Here is a 15862-nt window from a genome sequence, read left to right as displayed (position 1 = left end):
ATGTTTTTCATCAGAACAATGAATTTGCTGTTGCAGAAGAAATAATGAGGGGAAGTTAAAGGTCAAGGAAAGGGCTGTTGTCACATTTCCAGTTAGCACTGACAAAAATAAAAGGAGACATCTGCTTGAGCACTTTACTGCCATTTCATCCAAATTAGCCCAGAACAAATTGGTTTTAGTCAGTTGTTTTATAGCAAATATATTATTTATATATATCCTTCTCTTCAGTTGTCATATTTGGGTATTTTTTTATTTGTGTCCGATAAATAAGCTACAAAATTTGGTGGTGCAGTTATTTAAAGCTGTATGTTGTGATTTGCTTTTTGCTTAATGTTCATGTACATCAATATGTATTTGCTATCTATAATAATAATTTTCATTTAATACTGTAAAATGGTGAGATCTTCAGGGAAGGGTCACATTTAAGGAATATACATAATTCACAAATCCAGGAGCAATAACAGTTGAGTGCTACATCATGTATTTTTTTTCTCAGAATTGGATTAAAACCATTTTTTACCTGAAGGATTTGATGTATAATGTCTCCTGATTTTTAGGTCAGACATTTGAAGTTAAGGGCAGTTAGCCTGGTGTTTCTAAAACCAGAATAAAAAATATTTTGCAATTTTAGTAGACATTAATGTCAATTTGTAGACATTAATGTGATATAGATTGCTAGCATCTTTTTCTTGTCATTATTGTCAATATTAGTGTATTTAAATGCTTTAATCCTATAAGTTGGACAACTCAATTTCTCCAAATCTAGTAAGTAAAAACTTCAGCTAGGTAACTTATTTTTAATGAGAATAATTTGAGAATTCTCATCTGACTAAAACCAAAGTAACTCACGGTAAAGATACATTGTGTTTAAACTTATAACACTAATGATTATTGTAATTAGATTCACTTTGGGTTTTCTTCACCCCATAGTTTTCTTTTTCATAAACACCTGCTTAGTAGCCACATAGTAAATGGCATTAAATTAGCCTTCTCTGTAGTATTTAAAAAAAAAATAAAATTCTGGTAGAAAGTGACCATCTTAGTATCTGATACTTGCCTATTTAATTTTTCTAATCCAGGGTCAATTCTGAAGAAACTTTTGCACACTGGAAATTCTCTCAAGGTATTTATCTTTGACGATGTATTTATATTTATATTCACTTTCATTCTTATGAGGCATATTTTTCAGATGGTTAGGCTTTGTAATGGTACTTATTCACCTTTCAATAATAAATGTTATTATTCTTATATTATGTTTTATCTTCTTCAGTAATTTTGCTGTTCTAATGACCTTTGTAAGTTACCTGGAGAAGGTATCAATATATTTTTCTTAATACTTCGCTTAAAACTTTTTGGCCTCTGATGGGAGTTGCAGTGTTAATGCTTTCTCCTTGGAGTGCCGCTGCCTTGGTTACACTTTGCTCCCACCCTTCTCTGCTCACGATTATATTAATGCGATTACTCTTGGTATGATGGAGGACTCGCTAGCACATAGCTGGGATGAAAGTACTTGTCCTGCATTTTCTTAGCTGTTTAACTGTGTTACTACTGCACTTACAGATTTGTTTCAGTATCTTTTTCTACAAAATCATCCTCTTGTAGATAAGATGTGAAGGAATCCGACTGTTTCTCCTCTGGCTTCAAGCACTTCAGACTAACTGTGCAGAGGAACAGATATTAATATTTGCATGCCTTGTGCCTGGTTTTCCACCCATTATGTCCTCACGAGGTCCCTGTACACTAGATAACCTCATTAGTCCTCCTAATTCACCAGACGGTGAGTAAATGAATGTGTTGCCTCCCCCTTCCACTGAGGTCGTGGTGGAGCTGGAGAGTTTCTTGGGGGGAAGATGGCACATGGGTGATAATCTTTGTCTTTATAAGTCAAGAGATGTACTGAATTTGTCCAGCTACTACTGTATTTGTTGCAGGTGTGGCTGTGTAGCCTTCTGATCTTGTCCTTCTGAGTTCAGAACAGTTTGGTTTTGTTTCTTTTTTTTTTAGACTTAGTACAGCTTAGAATTGCATTAATAATTATTTTCAAATTAATATTTTAATAGAAAATATCTCCTATCTAACTATTTTCAAGTTTCCTACATTTAAAACTTTCTATTTTCATTTTAGCTAAGATTTTTCCAGAAGAAATAACCCCACTTTTGCCAGCTGTCTCTGGAGAGAAGATTGCTGAAGACCAAACCTGCTATTTTCTTCAGCTACTGTTAAAATATATGGTAATTCAGGTGCGGAGCATGTATGTTTTTAACTATTCAAATTTGGAGGAATGCAATTGTGATAGAAAATTAAGTCTACACTGTATCTATATGGAGCTGCTTCCTCCCCAGGAAGAAGCTGTCTTCTACCCTTTCTTATTTTTGTTTTTAAAAGGAAAATAATCCCAAAGGTATTTCTGTCTGCGATCTTTGACGAAAAGATGATTTTCACATTTGTGATAAGAATTAATGAATGTTATACAAACTTCATGTGTTTGATTGGTTTAGGGTAAATTGATATAGGGACACATACTCTGGACACACACTTCACTCTGGACACATACATAGCTGAGGAGACATAAAGGAGCAGTGGAGAAAGAGATGAAAAGGAGAGATGGCTTCTGAGATTTTTTTTTAAAGGGGTGCAAGTAACATGTAAAAAAAAAAAAAAATTCGAAGTAGTGCAGATTATTCTGCACAGGAAAGAAATTTAGATAATTTATATATTTAAAAAGTACAAGTTAGGCAACATTTTAAATGAAGTGGAAACTGTATAGATAATGAACATGAAATAACTCAGTATTAAAAAAAAAAGATAAAAGATAACTAAATACTTTGAGATACATTTTTTAATATAAAAAGGCAAGACCAAAATTATATTTGGTAGGGGTTTTGTCATCTTGAATAAATGCTTTTTTTGGAAAAGTGGCTGTATGAAATTATCAACTTCCTACACATCAGTCTGTTTTACATATCAGTGTCTCACAACACTTCAGTTAAAAAATTGTTTTCACTGTTCTTTATATACTCTGTTACGTGTTTGAGATCTAAAAAATCAACTACACTATAAATCCATTTGCATTGTGGTTCATCAGCATTCACTTATTTGTGTTGCTTGGTAGAGAGGAGCACAGCTGGGCAGTAACCTTCTTGCTACAGGCAAGATTAAAATAATCTGATTCAAGTGCAGAATGATTGCTCAGAGCCAGAACATAGAGCAAAGCTACACCTTCAAGAAAACTTGTGTCCGGAACTGGTTAGAATTTAATATGAGTCAGTTTATTTACATAACAAATAAAACTAAACAAAACCTCAGTAGTGTTGTTCCCAAGCTCTACATGTGTCTCGTAAAAGTAGGACGTTGCAAGTTCCACAGTTTTTAGAGATTTGAAAGCAGATCTAGTACAGGTTAAGTAAGAAAATGTATTCAAAAGAATATAAATAAATTTAATGTGACTGAGGTAAACAAGACAGTTTTTCTTTCATGAATTATCATGGATTCATTGAATTTGTCATCTGCTATATATAGTGCTGACAAGCTTTTCTAAGAGCTTTTATTGCAAAAATAAAAATAATTAAGAATCCTGTAGTCTTTTGATGTTGCTTAAAAAAAAAAGAAAAAAGGTGAGCCTGAATTTAAAGTAGATATCAAAAGATAAACACTTTTAGTGCTCACTTGAATTTCACAAAAGGAAAAATTATGTAAGAGACTAAAATCCAGGTGGGTTTAAGTCATCAGTGGAAAAAGTGCCTTATTTTAGAGATGTCTACTTTTACCTTTCTTACTTTAAATTATATTGGATTTTCTTATACAAATGAAGAAAACACACCTCTGTGGGTTATGTGCAGCTTACTCCTAGTTGAAGGTGTTCTAATCTGAAAAGAGCAGCTCTTTGTTAAAACTTGGCACAGCCTTCCTAAGGATTTGTAATTAAAAACTGTTGGTAAAGAGCAACTTGAAAGTACATGTCTGACTCTCTGGTGTTGATGTATGCAAAGACAGAGAATACCTTTAAAAACAACCATGGATGTCAGCTTCCTCCTTGGCAGCTGAAGTAGGTGTGTGCAAGTGGATTAATCATGGGCATGGAGGATGTTTCTGATGACAAAAAATATTTGATAAAAGTGTAGCCTCCAGTGACTTTGTCTAAAATCACAGGTGAGAAGCAAATTTGTTAAAAACATTGATATGACGTTCTCTGTGCTTCTCTGCATTAGAAGAGCACAAATACCCTGGCTTCCAATGAACTTGCTTTCTTTCATGTGCTAAAGCCCTCATGGTAATAACTTATGTTCTTACTGCAATTTGTAGAGTTTTTGGGACAGTGCTAATTTTTCATATCTTTTGTTAAAGTGTAGTTGTTTATCTTTCGTATTCAATGTGCAATGATTGTCAGTGTAAGACATTAACTTCAAGCTTTTTGTTTGTTTCTCTTTAACTCCATAAAAAGGCTGCAAGCTTAGAGTGGAAGAACAAGGAGAACCAAGACACTGGGTTTAAGTTTCTCTTTACCTTGTTTAGAAAATACTATCTTCCTCACGTATTTCCATCTTTTACAAAGCTAACCAACCTCTACAAACCTGTTCTTGGTAAGTAGGGAATTTTGTCTTTTAAGTGGAAAAAGAAATAATAGTGCCTGTTTTCAGTAGCATCTCTGTTATCTGCTGGCATGTCAGTACAGTTCTGTTGAATGAAGATTTTTCCTCCCTTCTCCCATGTTTTGATTTTCTGAGATAGGCCGGGAAGCTGCTGCTGCTCATTGCTGCATAAGGGCTGGCCTGATTCTCCTTTCTTAAGGACATTTCCACTGACATAGCATGTATGTTATGTGAGCAAGGTCCTTGTAACTGTGAGTGCAAACTGGAGCATAGGAGGTTCCATGTAAATATTAGAAAAAACTTCTTTACTGTGAGAGTGACAGAGCACTGGAACAGGCTGCCCAGAGAGGTTGTGGAGTCTCCTTCTCTGGAGACATTGAAAACCTGCCTGGACAAGTTCCTGTGTGATGTACTGTAGGTGATCCTGCTCTGGCAGGGGCTTGGACTAGATGAGCTTTTGAGGTCCCTTCCAACCCCTAAGATTCTGTGGTATGTAATGAATACGCAACATGCTCTCTGTCTGGTTTTCTAAAGAATCAGCAAGCTGCCCAAGTGTGAGGGAGTAGCTAGCTTAGTTACTCCTATTTTACTTATTGTTTCTTTGAAGAGAAAACTAGCATGAAGGACCAAATGAAAGGAAATGGAGATGTACCTCTATAGTTGTAGGGTTAAAAGCATGTTATCTCAGAAACACTCACATTTTGCCTAGTTTTTGCCTGAATTATGTACTCGGTGGTGTTAGTGCTCACCTGATGTATTGCAGCTCTTTCCCCTCCCTCCTCTTTTAACTCCTGTTCTTTACATATTTAGTGTCTAAAATCACTCCAGGGCTGCTTCAGCTGTGCTGCTCACAGCTAGAGCTCAGGCCTTCTGTGTTTCCAGTTGTGTAAAAGTGATTCTTCCTTAAATCTAAGCATCTGAACAAATTATGACCCAACCTATCTCCCTTTGGCAATCTTCCACCTCTTCCCTTGTGTTTTCTTTTTTTTATTTCAGCTTGTGCAGTGCTCTTTGCACCTGAGTTAAATTTTATTTCCAATGTGCTAAGTATCCTTTTCCTTCCTATCTTTGCACTGTCAAGAGTTCCAGACCCACCTCTTCTTTCTCACTGTACTTTGTTAATAAAACTCTGTAAAACTTGTAAAATTAACTTACATGGCAGTAGAAGTAGTTCTTTATGTTCAATTTTGCCCATCATTTTGCAGCCCTTCCATTTTGCTTTCCTTTGTTCTGTGAGATACAAATTATAACTTTCAGGAAAGATCCCTGCTTTTGTGTTCTCTGTTTTCTTTAGGAGTAGTAACATTACTATTGAATATAAGCATTTATATAATAAAAGCTCTCAGTCATTGCATCTGCTATTTCATACGGAGAAAATGTTGTTGGTGATGTGTTCAATCAATACAGTTAACCAGAATCTGGAAGCAGTTACACTTTCTTGAGATTCTTTGTGTGTTCTCTTTTTATCTCACCAGATATTCCTGATGTAAGACCAAGACCAGTGTATATTACTGCAACCCGAAACAATGAAAGTGTCTATAGCACAAAAATCCCATACATGGCAGCTCGAGTTGTTTTTATTAAGTGGCTCGTTACCTTCTTTCTTGAAAAGAAATATTTAACTGCTGTTCAGAATACAAAAAATGGAGGAGAAATGCTCCCTAAAATTATTCAGGTGTGCTTTAAAGTTTACCTCTCTTTTTATACGTATCTGCTAACCTTGCAAATTATCTCAGTGCGCTGACAACTGAAGCAAAAAGAAATTAGATCCCAAAGTGAATAAATGCTGTACTTGATTATTTCTTTTTCTTTTTTTTTTTTTTTTTAATGAAGGAGGGTATCTCCAAGGGAAACCCTTTAGTAATTTACTAGAATTTTTTTTTCTCAGAGCTGTTTGCCTTACTAACTTCATCAGCACTGTGTTTAGACTTCTGGAATTTAATCTGTAAACTGTCAAATTTATTTGTGCCATGGACCATTTCCCAGCAACCTCAAAGGCTGCTTTGTTTTTTTCTTGATTATAGCAGCTGTTTACAATGAGATATTAGAAAAATATTTCACTTTCCAATTGCTGGTTGAGACTTCTCTAGCATTAGGGACTTCACAATGAATTTTGTAGAAATAAGTGGTTTTTCTTTTAAGAGATTCTCCAACTTCTGTTAAAAATTTAGCATCAATATCAACTTACATTATTCTCTTGAATGGTAAGTGTCAGTGTCAAATCTGGATTCAGTGGAAAGCATACATTAACCATTATGGTAGAACTGCACATTTTCATATCTATTGCTTTGAAGTTTCTTAACTGTGGAAATTTCAAGCTCTGAACCAGCCCAGTCTAGATTATCTTCTGAAAGTGCTTTTTTAAATTTATCTTTTGTATCTCATTGGAAATTCCACTTCTTGTATAAACTGCAGTGCCATTCCAACAGACACAGCCTATTGTGTTTTTTTCTCTTTTTACTGAAATCTATAGACAGCTGACACCAAGTAAATACTTAGCTTGTATAAAGGTAATGATGCCCCCAAAATGGAAAGTGGTTAAAAGTTCTCACTTAGCTGAAGATGTGTGCCAGCTTTTGGCAAACGTTGACTTCTTAGTGGCTTTGAAGCTCACTGGCTGTACCTTGTGCCTTGCTGCTGTGGCTGAATCTCACCACAAAAGTTCATGGTGAAAAGCAGTAGAGATGTTATTGCTGCTCTGTTCCTGCTCACTTGGTTGATGTAAACATAAAGCAGATGTGTGTTTGGGCAATGCTTGGAGTTAGTGTTCATTGGGTTCTTTTTTCTGGTAACTCAAAAGCAGTTATTTAGTCCTCTGTCTCCTGGCTGGATCATGTTAACCGGACACGGTTTGAGATGTTGCAAAATACATGTGGTGCCAGAACAAAACCTGTTAAAGAATTTTCAGGAATAGTAATGTGCAAGAGTATGAGCCTTGTATAGTGATGTGATCCACTGTTTTTCAAAAAAAGAAGGGACTTGGGGCTTCTTCTCCACTGTGTGCCTTCCTCCCCTGCACCCCTTCTACTTTTTTGTCTTACTGAGCAGACAAGTCAGTCAGCTGTTTTGGGTTGGGGGGGCATACGAAGTGTACGTCATGCAGTGTATAAAACCAGATTGTTTCTTGGATCAAGCATTAGGCTGAAAATTACATTTCCTGACTGCTAGGATTCCAGCGTGTTGTTGTAAAAGAGCGCTAGTATCTTGAGTTCTGTGTGAGTATTTCAGATTTTTTATGTATGCTACTTCAGTTATTTAACTGGGCATGTATTTCCTTCTGTGTAGACTGTTGGTGTTGTGAACCAAGACAAAAATGCAGAGCTGGAAACCAGTATGCCTTACACAAGCGAGCAGGAGAGAAGCCATTCCAACAGCAGCACCTTGTCTGACAGAAGGCTCAGCAGCTCCAGCCTCTGCAGCGTCGATGAGCAGCACCGCACTGTCTACGAGATGGTGCAGAGGATCCTCCTGTCCACTCGAGGATATGTTAACTTTGTTAATGAGGTGTTTCGACAGGTGTGTATGTTTAGTTTCTGGTTTGTTTTTGTTTTGTTTTTTTAGAGGAACTGACGAGGTTATGAGCGAGAACATAGTGAAGGCTGTTGGTCAGGTAATGTCAAATGTGATGATAATCACACCAGCACCCTTTTAGTTTGGAGTCCTTACTAGGTCTAGTTTTAATGATAAAATTAAGACATTTTTCTAGGACCTGAAGCTTGCTGCTGATGCCAGACATCAACATGTCTTAATTGAACAGGCCACTTTATTTGTTCTTGGTATTATGATATAATTTAAGGGTGTGTAAAGAGCTATTAGCTTGCAAATTTATTATTTGAATTGTAAGATTCTTGTTCCTGTGACCAACATCGGTATTTACTGTCTATTTGAACATTGCTTCTACTACTATTTTTCATTAATTTGACATCTTTTCAGCTGTTAGGGAGAAAATATGTGGTGGACTGGAGAGTCCCCATCTTTTGTTTGAGTGTGTCTGGTACCAAGGTAGAAATCGGTTGAAGCAGCAGTTCTGTGTCACATAAATGTGCAGAAGATACTCTCCAGCAGCTGAGCAAACACATATGCTTCACATATGGTGAAGTATCTTGTGTGGCACGGTTTAGGAACTCCTTGTACCGGTGCTTTTCAGTGAAACGGATGGCACAGGGACACGGACTACTTTTGTGCACGTTGGGAACCGCTGTGGCATGCTGCCCTCTCCTGGCGTTTGTTCAGAGTGTGGAAGGTTAGACCAGTCTTGAAGGGAGCAAAGACTAACGGGATGCAGTACTTCTATCATTGTTCGTTATGATCAGTGTCCAGTAACTGAATGAAATAATTGTATTTGGATCCGTTTTGTGTTTATCTCTACGTTCCAGAAATCTCACTGTGTATTCCTCTACACCTTTTTGGTTGTTTTTATCCTGAACAGTAGTTCTTCACCTTTCTTGAAAGCATTCTGTGCAGTGCCCATTCATCCCTGTGATGAGCTGTTGTTTCTGTAATGTTCTAGCAGTTGGCTTCTGGATTTTTCTGTTTCTGCATCCTTAATGACAGTGGCTGTGAAGACATTTTCAGAAATTTCACATACCTGCTGTCTGGCATATTGGAACTTCTTTTGCTAACCCTTCAATTTCCATTGAAATCAACTGTTGTATGTTGCACTTCCTGCTGACTATAAAGTTGAAGTGTACAATGTGATGCAAAATTTTCCACCAAACTGAGCAAGATACCTTTGTAGTGTTTCTGCAGCTAAACTGGGTATAGGAAATGCTATAGCTTTGGACCCTAAATATGTATATAGAGAGTTTTAAATCGTGGAGAGTGGGTGATCTCTTCATAGTTAAAAGGACTTATTTTTTTACTACGAAAAATGTATATTCATCTCTTTCTGTGGTTTTATAATATAATGCATATCGATATAAACTTTTTTTTTGCAAAATATGCCTTTTTGTACCAGATGATATTTCCAGACATTGATTTCTGTAACTGTTCACTCCAGTCCAAAGGTCTTCTGCCACTACATTTTATTTTTATTTAGTCTCCTAAACGTCTAGAAATGTGGGGAAGCAGCCAGTCTAGCCTTTGTAAGCTTTTGGAGAGGGTATCTGTCACATCCCACAAGCTGGGTATGGCACTGTCAAGTCCCACAAAGTGGGCATGGGTGGAGTTACCCAGAGGTGGGGGTTGACCCAGGGAGGTTTAGATCCAATTCCCTCTCTTAAATAATCTCTTTTACCAACCCAGTCGGCGAGATTAAGCTCTGGAATTCTCTGGGGGGTGTTCTAAGAGTAAGAGCATTACCCAGGAGGCTTATACAAAATGTTACTTAAATTGAGTAAGATAATAAAGCTTGTCAAAAGGAAACATACAACAGTATCACTCTCAAAACAACAGTTTAGAACCAACAGAACTTAGTAAAAATTGTACTCTCAGAACAATAGGTTACAACTGGAAAAACTTAGCAGAGAGAGATACAGAAAGAGGAAGCAGGAAAGATATCACCACCCTTGGATCCAGAGATTATCTGGATTGTTACCAAGGAGGTTGTGGTCCTTGGATGGTGGGTGTCCACCCTGAGCATTTTGAATCTGCCTCTTTTATGGCATCTGGCCCCACCTCTCTGGGTGAGGTTCAGCCTACTTGGCACAGATTCAGTGTTGGATTTGGGAATGTTCTGGAAATGAGTTGTTGGGGCACAGGGGTCCAGGTAGCCACTTCGGCCCTCCCCCCCAAACCCCATCCGGGTTGACTGAGCAGTGATCTTTCTTTTCATGCATGGGCTCTGTCCTTCAACAGGAAGTGGTCTTTTGCAAGATGGCACCCTGTCTGCAAGGGGCTTCTCTTGTTCCTTATCAAGTAAGGACAGTGTTCCATTTATCATGGTGGCTGCCAAAGGAGGGCTCCCCCCTTCAAGGATAGAGTCCAGTTTATCAGGCTGGTTACTGAATGAGGGGCTGTCCTTGTGACAACAGGGTCCAGGTGGCTTATGGAATAAGAACCCCACCTGAGCACAATGTCCAGTTTTTCAGGGTAGCTGTTTTGAGGTAGTTATTCATTTTGGCACTCTACAGTATCTTTACAGAATGATTCCCAAACATGGATATCGAGGAGTATGTTGAAAATAAATTCATTTTGTAGGGAGAAAGGATGGAACACCAGCCACTGTCATCCTCATCACAGCTTACTGTCTTGTATCTACCTACATTTGCTGAAAGAACATTTTGCATTGCATACTGCTGATGTAATGTGAAGTTATTTTCTCTAGAAAGTGTAGCGAAGTTTATTCTGCCAGGCCTCTATGGCTACTAATGGCTTGTGAGGTGAATCCACATTGAGTTGGAGAGCTTGCAAGGAGCAAAAAACAACCTCTTTGGTTTTGTCCAAACAAGTACAACATGAAAGTAATTTGGAAGTAAGAGTTATGGAATTGTGAATGGCATAGATATATGCACAGGTTGTTGATTATTCAGCTCCTTCTAGTACAGACATAAAAGGAAAAATCATGTATCCTTTCTTTTTGAGTTGTATTTATGGGTGGTGGTGTGGAGGCATGTTTATATGTGTGTGCAAATCTTATGTCCCCTGTATAGTAAAATTAGTTAACTCCTTAATTTAGGCTTTTTTATTGCCACCTTCTGATATATCTGCAACACGAAAAGTGGTTAAGGTATATCGGAAGTGGATATTGCAAGAGAAACCTGTGTTCATGGAGGAGCCAGACAAGAAGGAAGACAGTCAGGATGCTGTTGTCAACTTAGAGGATTCATCAGTGCAAATGGATGGTAAACATGTATGGTATCACTGTTACATATTTATTCTGTTCACCCACAATCTATTATTTAATTTTTAAACTTAATATGTAAATGCGTATCCATTTTTAAAATGTGTGGAAAATCAAGACAAAAAAATTCTTTTACTTAAGACCCAGAAATTTTTAAAAATCTTGAGTGTTCAATAGCCTTTACTGAGTGTAAGGAAAAATTGCAGCTAATTTGAAAAATGTAATTGGTTGATTAGTCCCTGTCTATACAAATATGATAGCAAGACCTTAATGGAAGAAATACTAATATGTTCTGCAGTGTTAAAATTTACACTGTCTGTTGGCCTAGTACATGTAGGACTATCTCCTTTTGGTGTTAGTTACTTAAGAATTTGCAAATATCTACTAATTTGTATATACTGGAGGAAATATTTGGATTCAGATACCTTAGGGTAGAAATTCTGAAGTGTGGATACAAATTCAGTGCATCATCTTTTTAGTATCCTATCCTGAATCATCAGTAAAAGCTGACTTTGGTACTCGACACTGTGAAGCTATTTAAAGGGAAGCTCTGCTGTACTCAGAAAGAGGTTTGAGTTCTAAAAACATAGTGAGAATTAGAAGATTTTGACAGTGTGTTTTTGTAGGGGCTTTATAGTTTTGCTAGGCTTAAATTAAAATACTAATGAAATCGGTGGCTATGAAATGTGATGTAAAATATTTTAAAGACAGTAGCTCTTAAAACTTTTATGAACCGTTACACTCCATATATAGCCTGTATATTTATTAGTCTGTATTTCTCAGTCTGAGAGACTCAGAAGTAATAGACATAAATTCCTTGCTGAAATGGAATATAGGACATGACAGTTCTCCCTTTTCTTGCTTTTGACATTTTGAATTACTTTGAATAAATATAGACTTGTTCCTTTCTGCTTTGTCACTAACTGAATCATGTTTTTGAAAGCTTTCCTCTGACCATTCAGGACATAAGCGCTCCTCCAGCTGGGGAAGAACGTACTCCTTCACCAGTGCTGTTAACAGAGGATGTATATTGGAAGATGAAGATAAAAATGTTAAAGCTGGTGCTCAAGCAGCTTTACAGGTGTGGTGGACACAGAGTACAAGGCTGTATCTTACATAATCATGTAGTTTATGCTACAAATTATAATACAGTCTCTGGGATTAAGGAAGACAGCTACCAGCAGTTGATGCCTTTTCTAAGATACAATCTGGACTTAATGCATAACTTAAAAAAAATATATATTAAACCGTGTGACTGTGTCTTAGAGCCAGAGACCTATTTTTAGACAGAAGGCTCATTTTTTTTTTCTACTATGGGTACTAGTAATTAATCAGAAATGTACATTTGCTGTAATTGAATCTCATTTATTGGAAGTACTGGTGGTTGCTTAAGCATATAATGGCAAGAAATGAGTAGTTGGAGGAAACAGGAGGTTTGCCTGACCAAACAGAAGAGATACCTAAGAACACCATACTGAGCAATGCCTTCCTTTGTTGGGTCTGTAATGCCTCCTGACTGTTCCTTAGAATGATGAAGAAAAAGTGAAGTTACAGGTAAAACATGAACCTTGCTCTAAGGAAAGCAAAAGGTTTTACTGGAGGAGGACAAGTATTTTATTCTAAGTCTTGACTATTTTTATTCCCGATGCTAAGTAAACTGACTGTCAGTGCCTGTCTTGAAGGTATTCTTGACAAACTCTGCAAATGTTTTCTTACTGGAACCGTGCCTTGAAGTCCCTGTGCTTCTGAAGGAGCAAGTTGATGCTTGCAAAGCAGTTCTGAGCATCTTTAGGCGCATGATAATGGAACTATCAATGAATAAAAAGACGTGGTAAGCCTAGTATATTCTGCATCTGTTATCAACTGTTATCAACAGTTAAACTTAACAGGAGCATTACTGGGTAGGGAAAATACTGGTTTTCTCAGGGCAGACCTTATTGTCACGCTCATGACTGGCCTCTGAATTGGTTTGTGACATTGTAGGTTCTGCTGAGCCTACCTCATTGTACTACTTGAGTTCAAGGTTCTGGCTGGTATTTCCATTCCTGACTTCACATTTTCAAACATTAGTTTTTACAGTTCACAACCAACTAATGTTAGTTTCATATAGCCCCAGTAGAAGTCAAGATAAAGGAGGAGTTTGCCCAGGTAGATGAGGATTGGGTTAGGGATCAGTTGCGTAATCTGGACATCCATAAATTGATGGGTCCGGATGAAATGCATCCAAGGGTGCTGAGGGAGCTGGCGGAGGTCATTGCTACTCCACTCTCCATCATCTTCGGTAAGTCATGGGTAACAGGAGAGGTGCCTGAGGACTGGAGGATAGCAAATGTCACTCCAGTCTACAAGAAGGGCAAGAAGGAGGACCCGGGTAACTATAGACCGGTCAGCCTCACCTCCATCCCTGGAAAGGTGATGGAACAACTTGTCCTTGGCACTATCTCTAGGCATATCAAGGACATGGGGGTCATCGAGAGCAGTCAACATGGTTTTACCAAGGGTAAGTCATGTTTGACTAACTTCATAGCCTTCTATGAGGAAATTACTAGGTGGATAGATGATGGTAGAGCGGTGGATGTGGTCTATCTTGATTTCAGTAAAGCATTTGACACCGTCTCCCACAGCATCCTTGTAGATAAGTTGATCAAGTGTGGGTTTGATGATCAGGCAGTGAGGTGGATCAAGAACTGGTTGAAAGGAAGAAGTCAGAGAGTTGTAGTCAATGGGGCAGAATCTAGATGGAGGCCTGTGACTAGTGGAGTCCCTCAGGGGTCGGTACTGGGACCGGTGTTGTTCAACATCTTCATCAGCGACCTGGATGAGGGTACAGAATGTACCCTCAGCAAGTTTGCTGATGACACCAAGCTGGGAGGAGTGGCTGACACACCAGAAGGCTGTGCTGCCATTCAGAGAGACTTAGACAGGCTGGAGACTTGGGCGGGGAAAAACCTGATGAAGTTTAACAAGGGCAAGTGTAGAGTTTTGCGTTTGGGGAAGAAAAATGCCATGTACCAGTACAGGTTGGGGGCTGACCTGCTGGAGAGCAGTGTAGGTGAAAGGGATCTGGGGGTCCTGGTAGACAGGAGGATGACCATGAGCCAGCAATGTGCCCTTGTGGCTAAGAAGGCCAATGGCATCCTGGGGTGTATTAGAAAGGGTGTGGTTCGTAGGTCAAGAGAGGTTCTCCTCCCCCTCTATTCTGCATTGGTGAGGCCGCATCTGGAGTATTGTGTCCAGTTCTGGGCCCCTCAGTTCAGGAAGGACAGGGAACTGCTTGAAAGAGTCCAGCGCAGAGCCACAAAGATGATTAAGGGAGTGGAACATCTCCCTTATAAGGAAAGGCTGAGAGAGCTGGGTCTCTAGTTTGGAGAAAAGGAGACTGAGGGGTGACCTCATCAATGTTTACAAATACGTAAAGGGTGAGTGTCAAGAAGATGGAGTTAAGCTTTTTTCAGTGATGACCAGTGATAGGACAAGGAGTAATGGATACAAATTGGAGCATAGGAGGTTTAAGGTGAATATCAGAAAAAATTTTTTTACTGTGAGAGTGACAGAGCACTGGAACAGGCTGCCCAGAGAGGCTGTGGAGTCTCCTTCTCTGGAGACATTCAAAACCCGCCTGGACGCCTTCCTGTGTGATGTACTCTAGGTGACCCTGCTCTGGCAGGGGGGGTTGGACTAGACGATCTTTCGAGGTCCCTTCCAACCCCTATGATTCTATGATTCTATGATTCTATGATACTGCAAATGATCTGTGAAGTATCTGAAGTGTGTTTGCATTCTCAGTGTGTAAGGCTCACTGGAGAATTAAGAGGGCTTTCTGGTACATGAAAATTAACAAGTACAATTAATGGAACATGTGAACAAAACGTACAATTTTGTTTTGGAACCAGGGAACAGATGTTACAGATACTCCTTAGAATAACAGAAGCTGTGATGCAGAAGCCAAAAGAAAACCAAATAAACGATACCTTCGCTCAAAGCATGTCAGGATTACTTTTCCGAGTGAGTGTTTGGAGTTGGTTTGTTTTTTGTGTTTGTTTTTCATGATGAATACCCATAGTTTTAATTAAGCACTATTACACAATACTATAAAACCTACTTGCAAAACATGAAAAAAATTCTCCTTCGCAGTAAAACAAGGAATTACTTTGTAAACTGTTCCTTGTCAGAGGGAGGCAGATTGCGGGTGCAGCAAGCAGTTGATTTGAGCTGGTCTTCAGAGCTCTGTTACAAACTGTGATAGAACAGGCAGGCACACAGTCTTTTTGTGGGGTATCTTCAGTGAGTGTCTCTGAAGTGTGAACTTGATGTAACTGTTTTCCTGGAAGTTCAGCTGTCAAGTCAAAACTGAGTCACATTGAATGAGATGAAGAAATTTATTCATCCTATTGTACTTTGCCTGCTCAGCTACAGTATCTGTGTGTCACAGGAATAGCTTAACCGCCACAATCATTCTGTAAGTGTAGGAGACTATTCTTTGTTCTGTTAT

General features: G+C 38.4%; 1 protein-coding gene across 6 annotated transcripts in view; it reads left to right on the top strand.

Annotated features, from left to right (window-relative positions):
• The window catches only part of RALGAPA2 (Ral GTPase activating protein catalytic subunit alpha 2), a 129325-nt gene that overhangs the window by 21926 nt on the left and 91537 nt on the right, over positions 1 to 15862 (top strand). For 5 of the 6 annotated variants that reach the window (XR_007888979.1, XM_051614317.1, XM_051614315.1 and 2 more), the window contains exons 5-14: positions 1080 to 1123; positions 1603 to 1777; positions 2125 to 2240; positions 4442 to 4580; positions 6065 to 6264; positions 7875 to 8105; positions 11206 to 11379; positions 12314 to 12451; positions 13053 to 13201; positions 15264 to 15375. Coding sequence is in view for 5 of the 6 variants with exons in the window: in XM_051614317.1 (XP_051470277.1) it covers positions 1080 to 1123; positions 1603 to 1777; positions 2125 to 2240; positions 4442 to 4580; positions 6065 to 6264; positions 7875 to 8105; positions 11206 to 11379; positions 12314 to 12451; positions 13053 to 13201; positions 15264 to 15375 (1478 nt within the window). In the remaining variant the exon portion in view is untranslated. The remainder of the gene's footprint in view (positions 1 to 1079; positions 1124 to 1602; positions 1778 to 2124; positions 2241 to 4441; positions 4581 to 6064; positions 6265 to 7874; positions 8106 to 11205; positions 11380 to 12313; positions 12452 to 13052; positions 13202 to 15263; positions 15376 to 15862) is intronic. The other variant, XM_051614318.1, reaches the window with a different exon arrangement.

This window comes from Apus apus, chromosome 3, assembly GCF_020740795.1.
Source record: "Apus apus isolate bApuApu2 chromosome 3, bApuApu2.pri.cur, whole genome shotgun sequence".
NCBI lineage: Eukaryota > Metazoa > Chordata > Aves > Apodiformes > Apodidae > Apus > Apus apus.
Note: the sequence above shows the minus strand (reverse complement) of the source record. Positions and strands in the feature narration are given on the sequence as shown.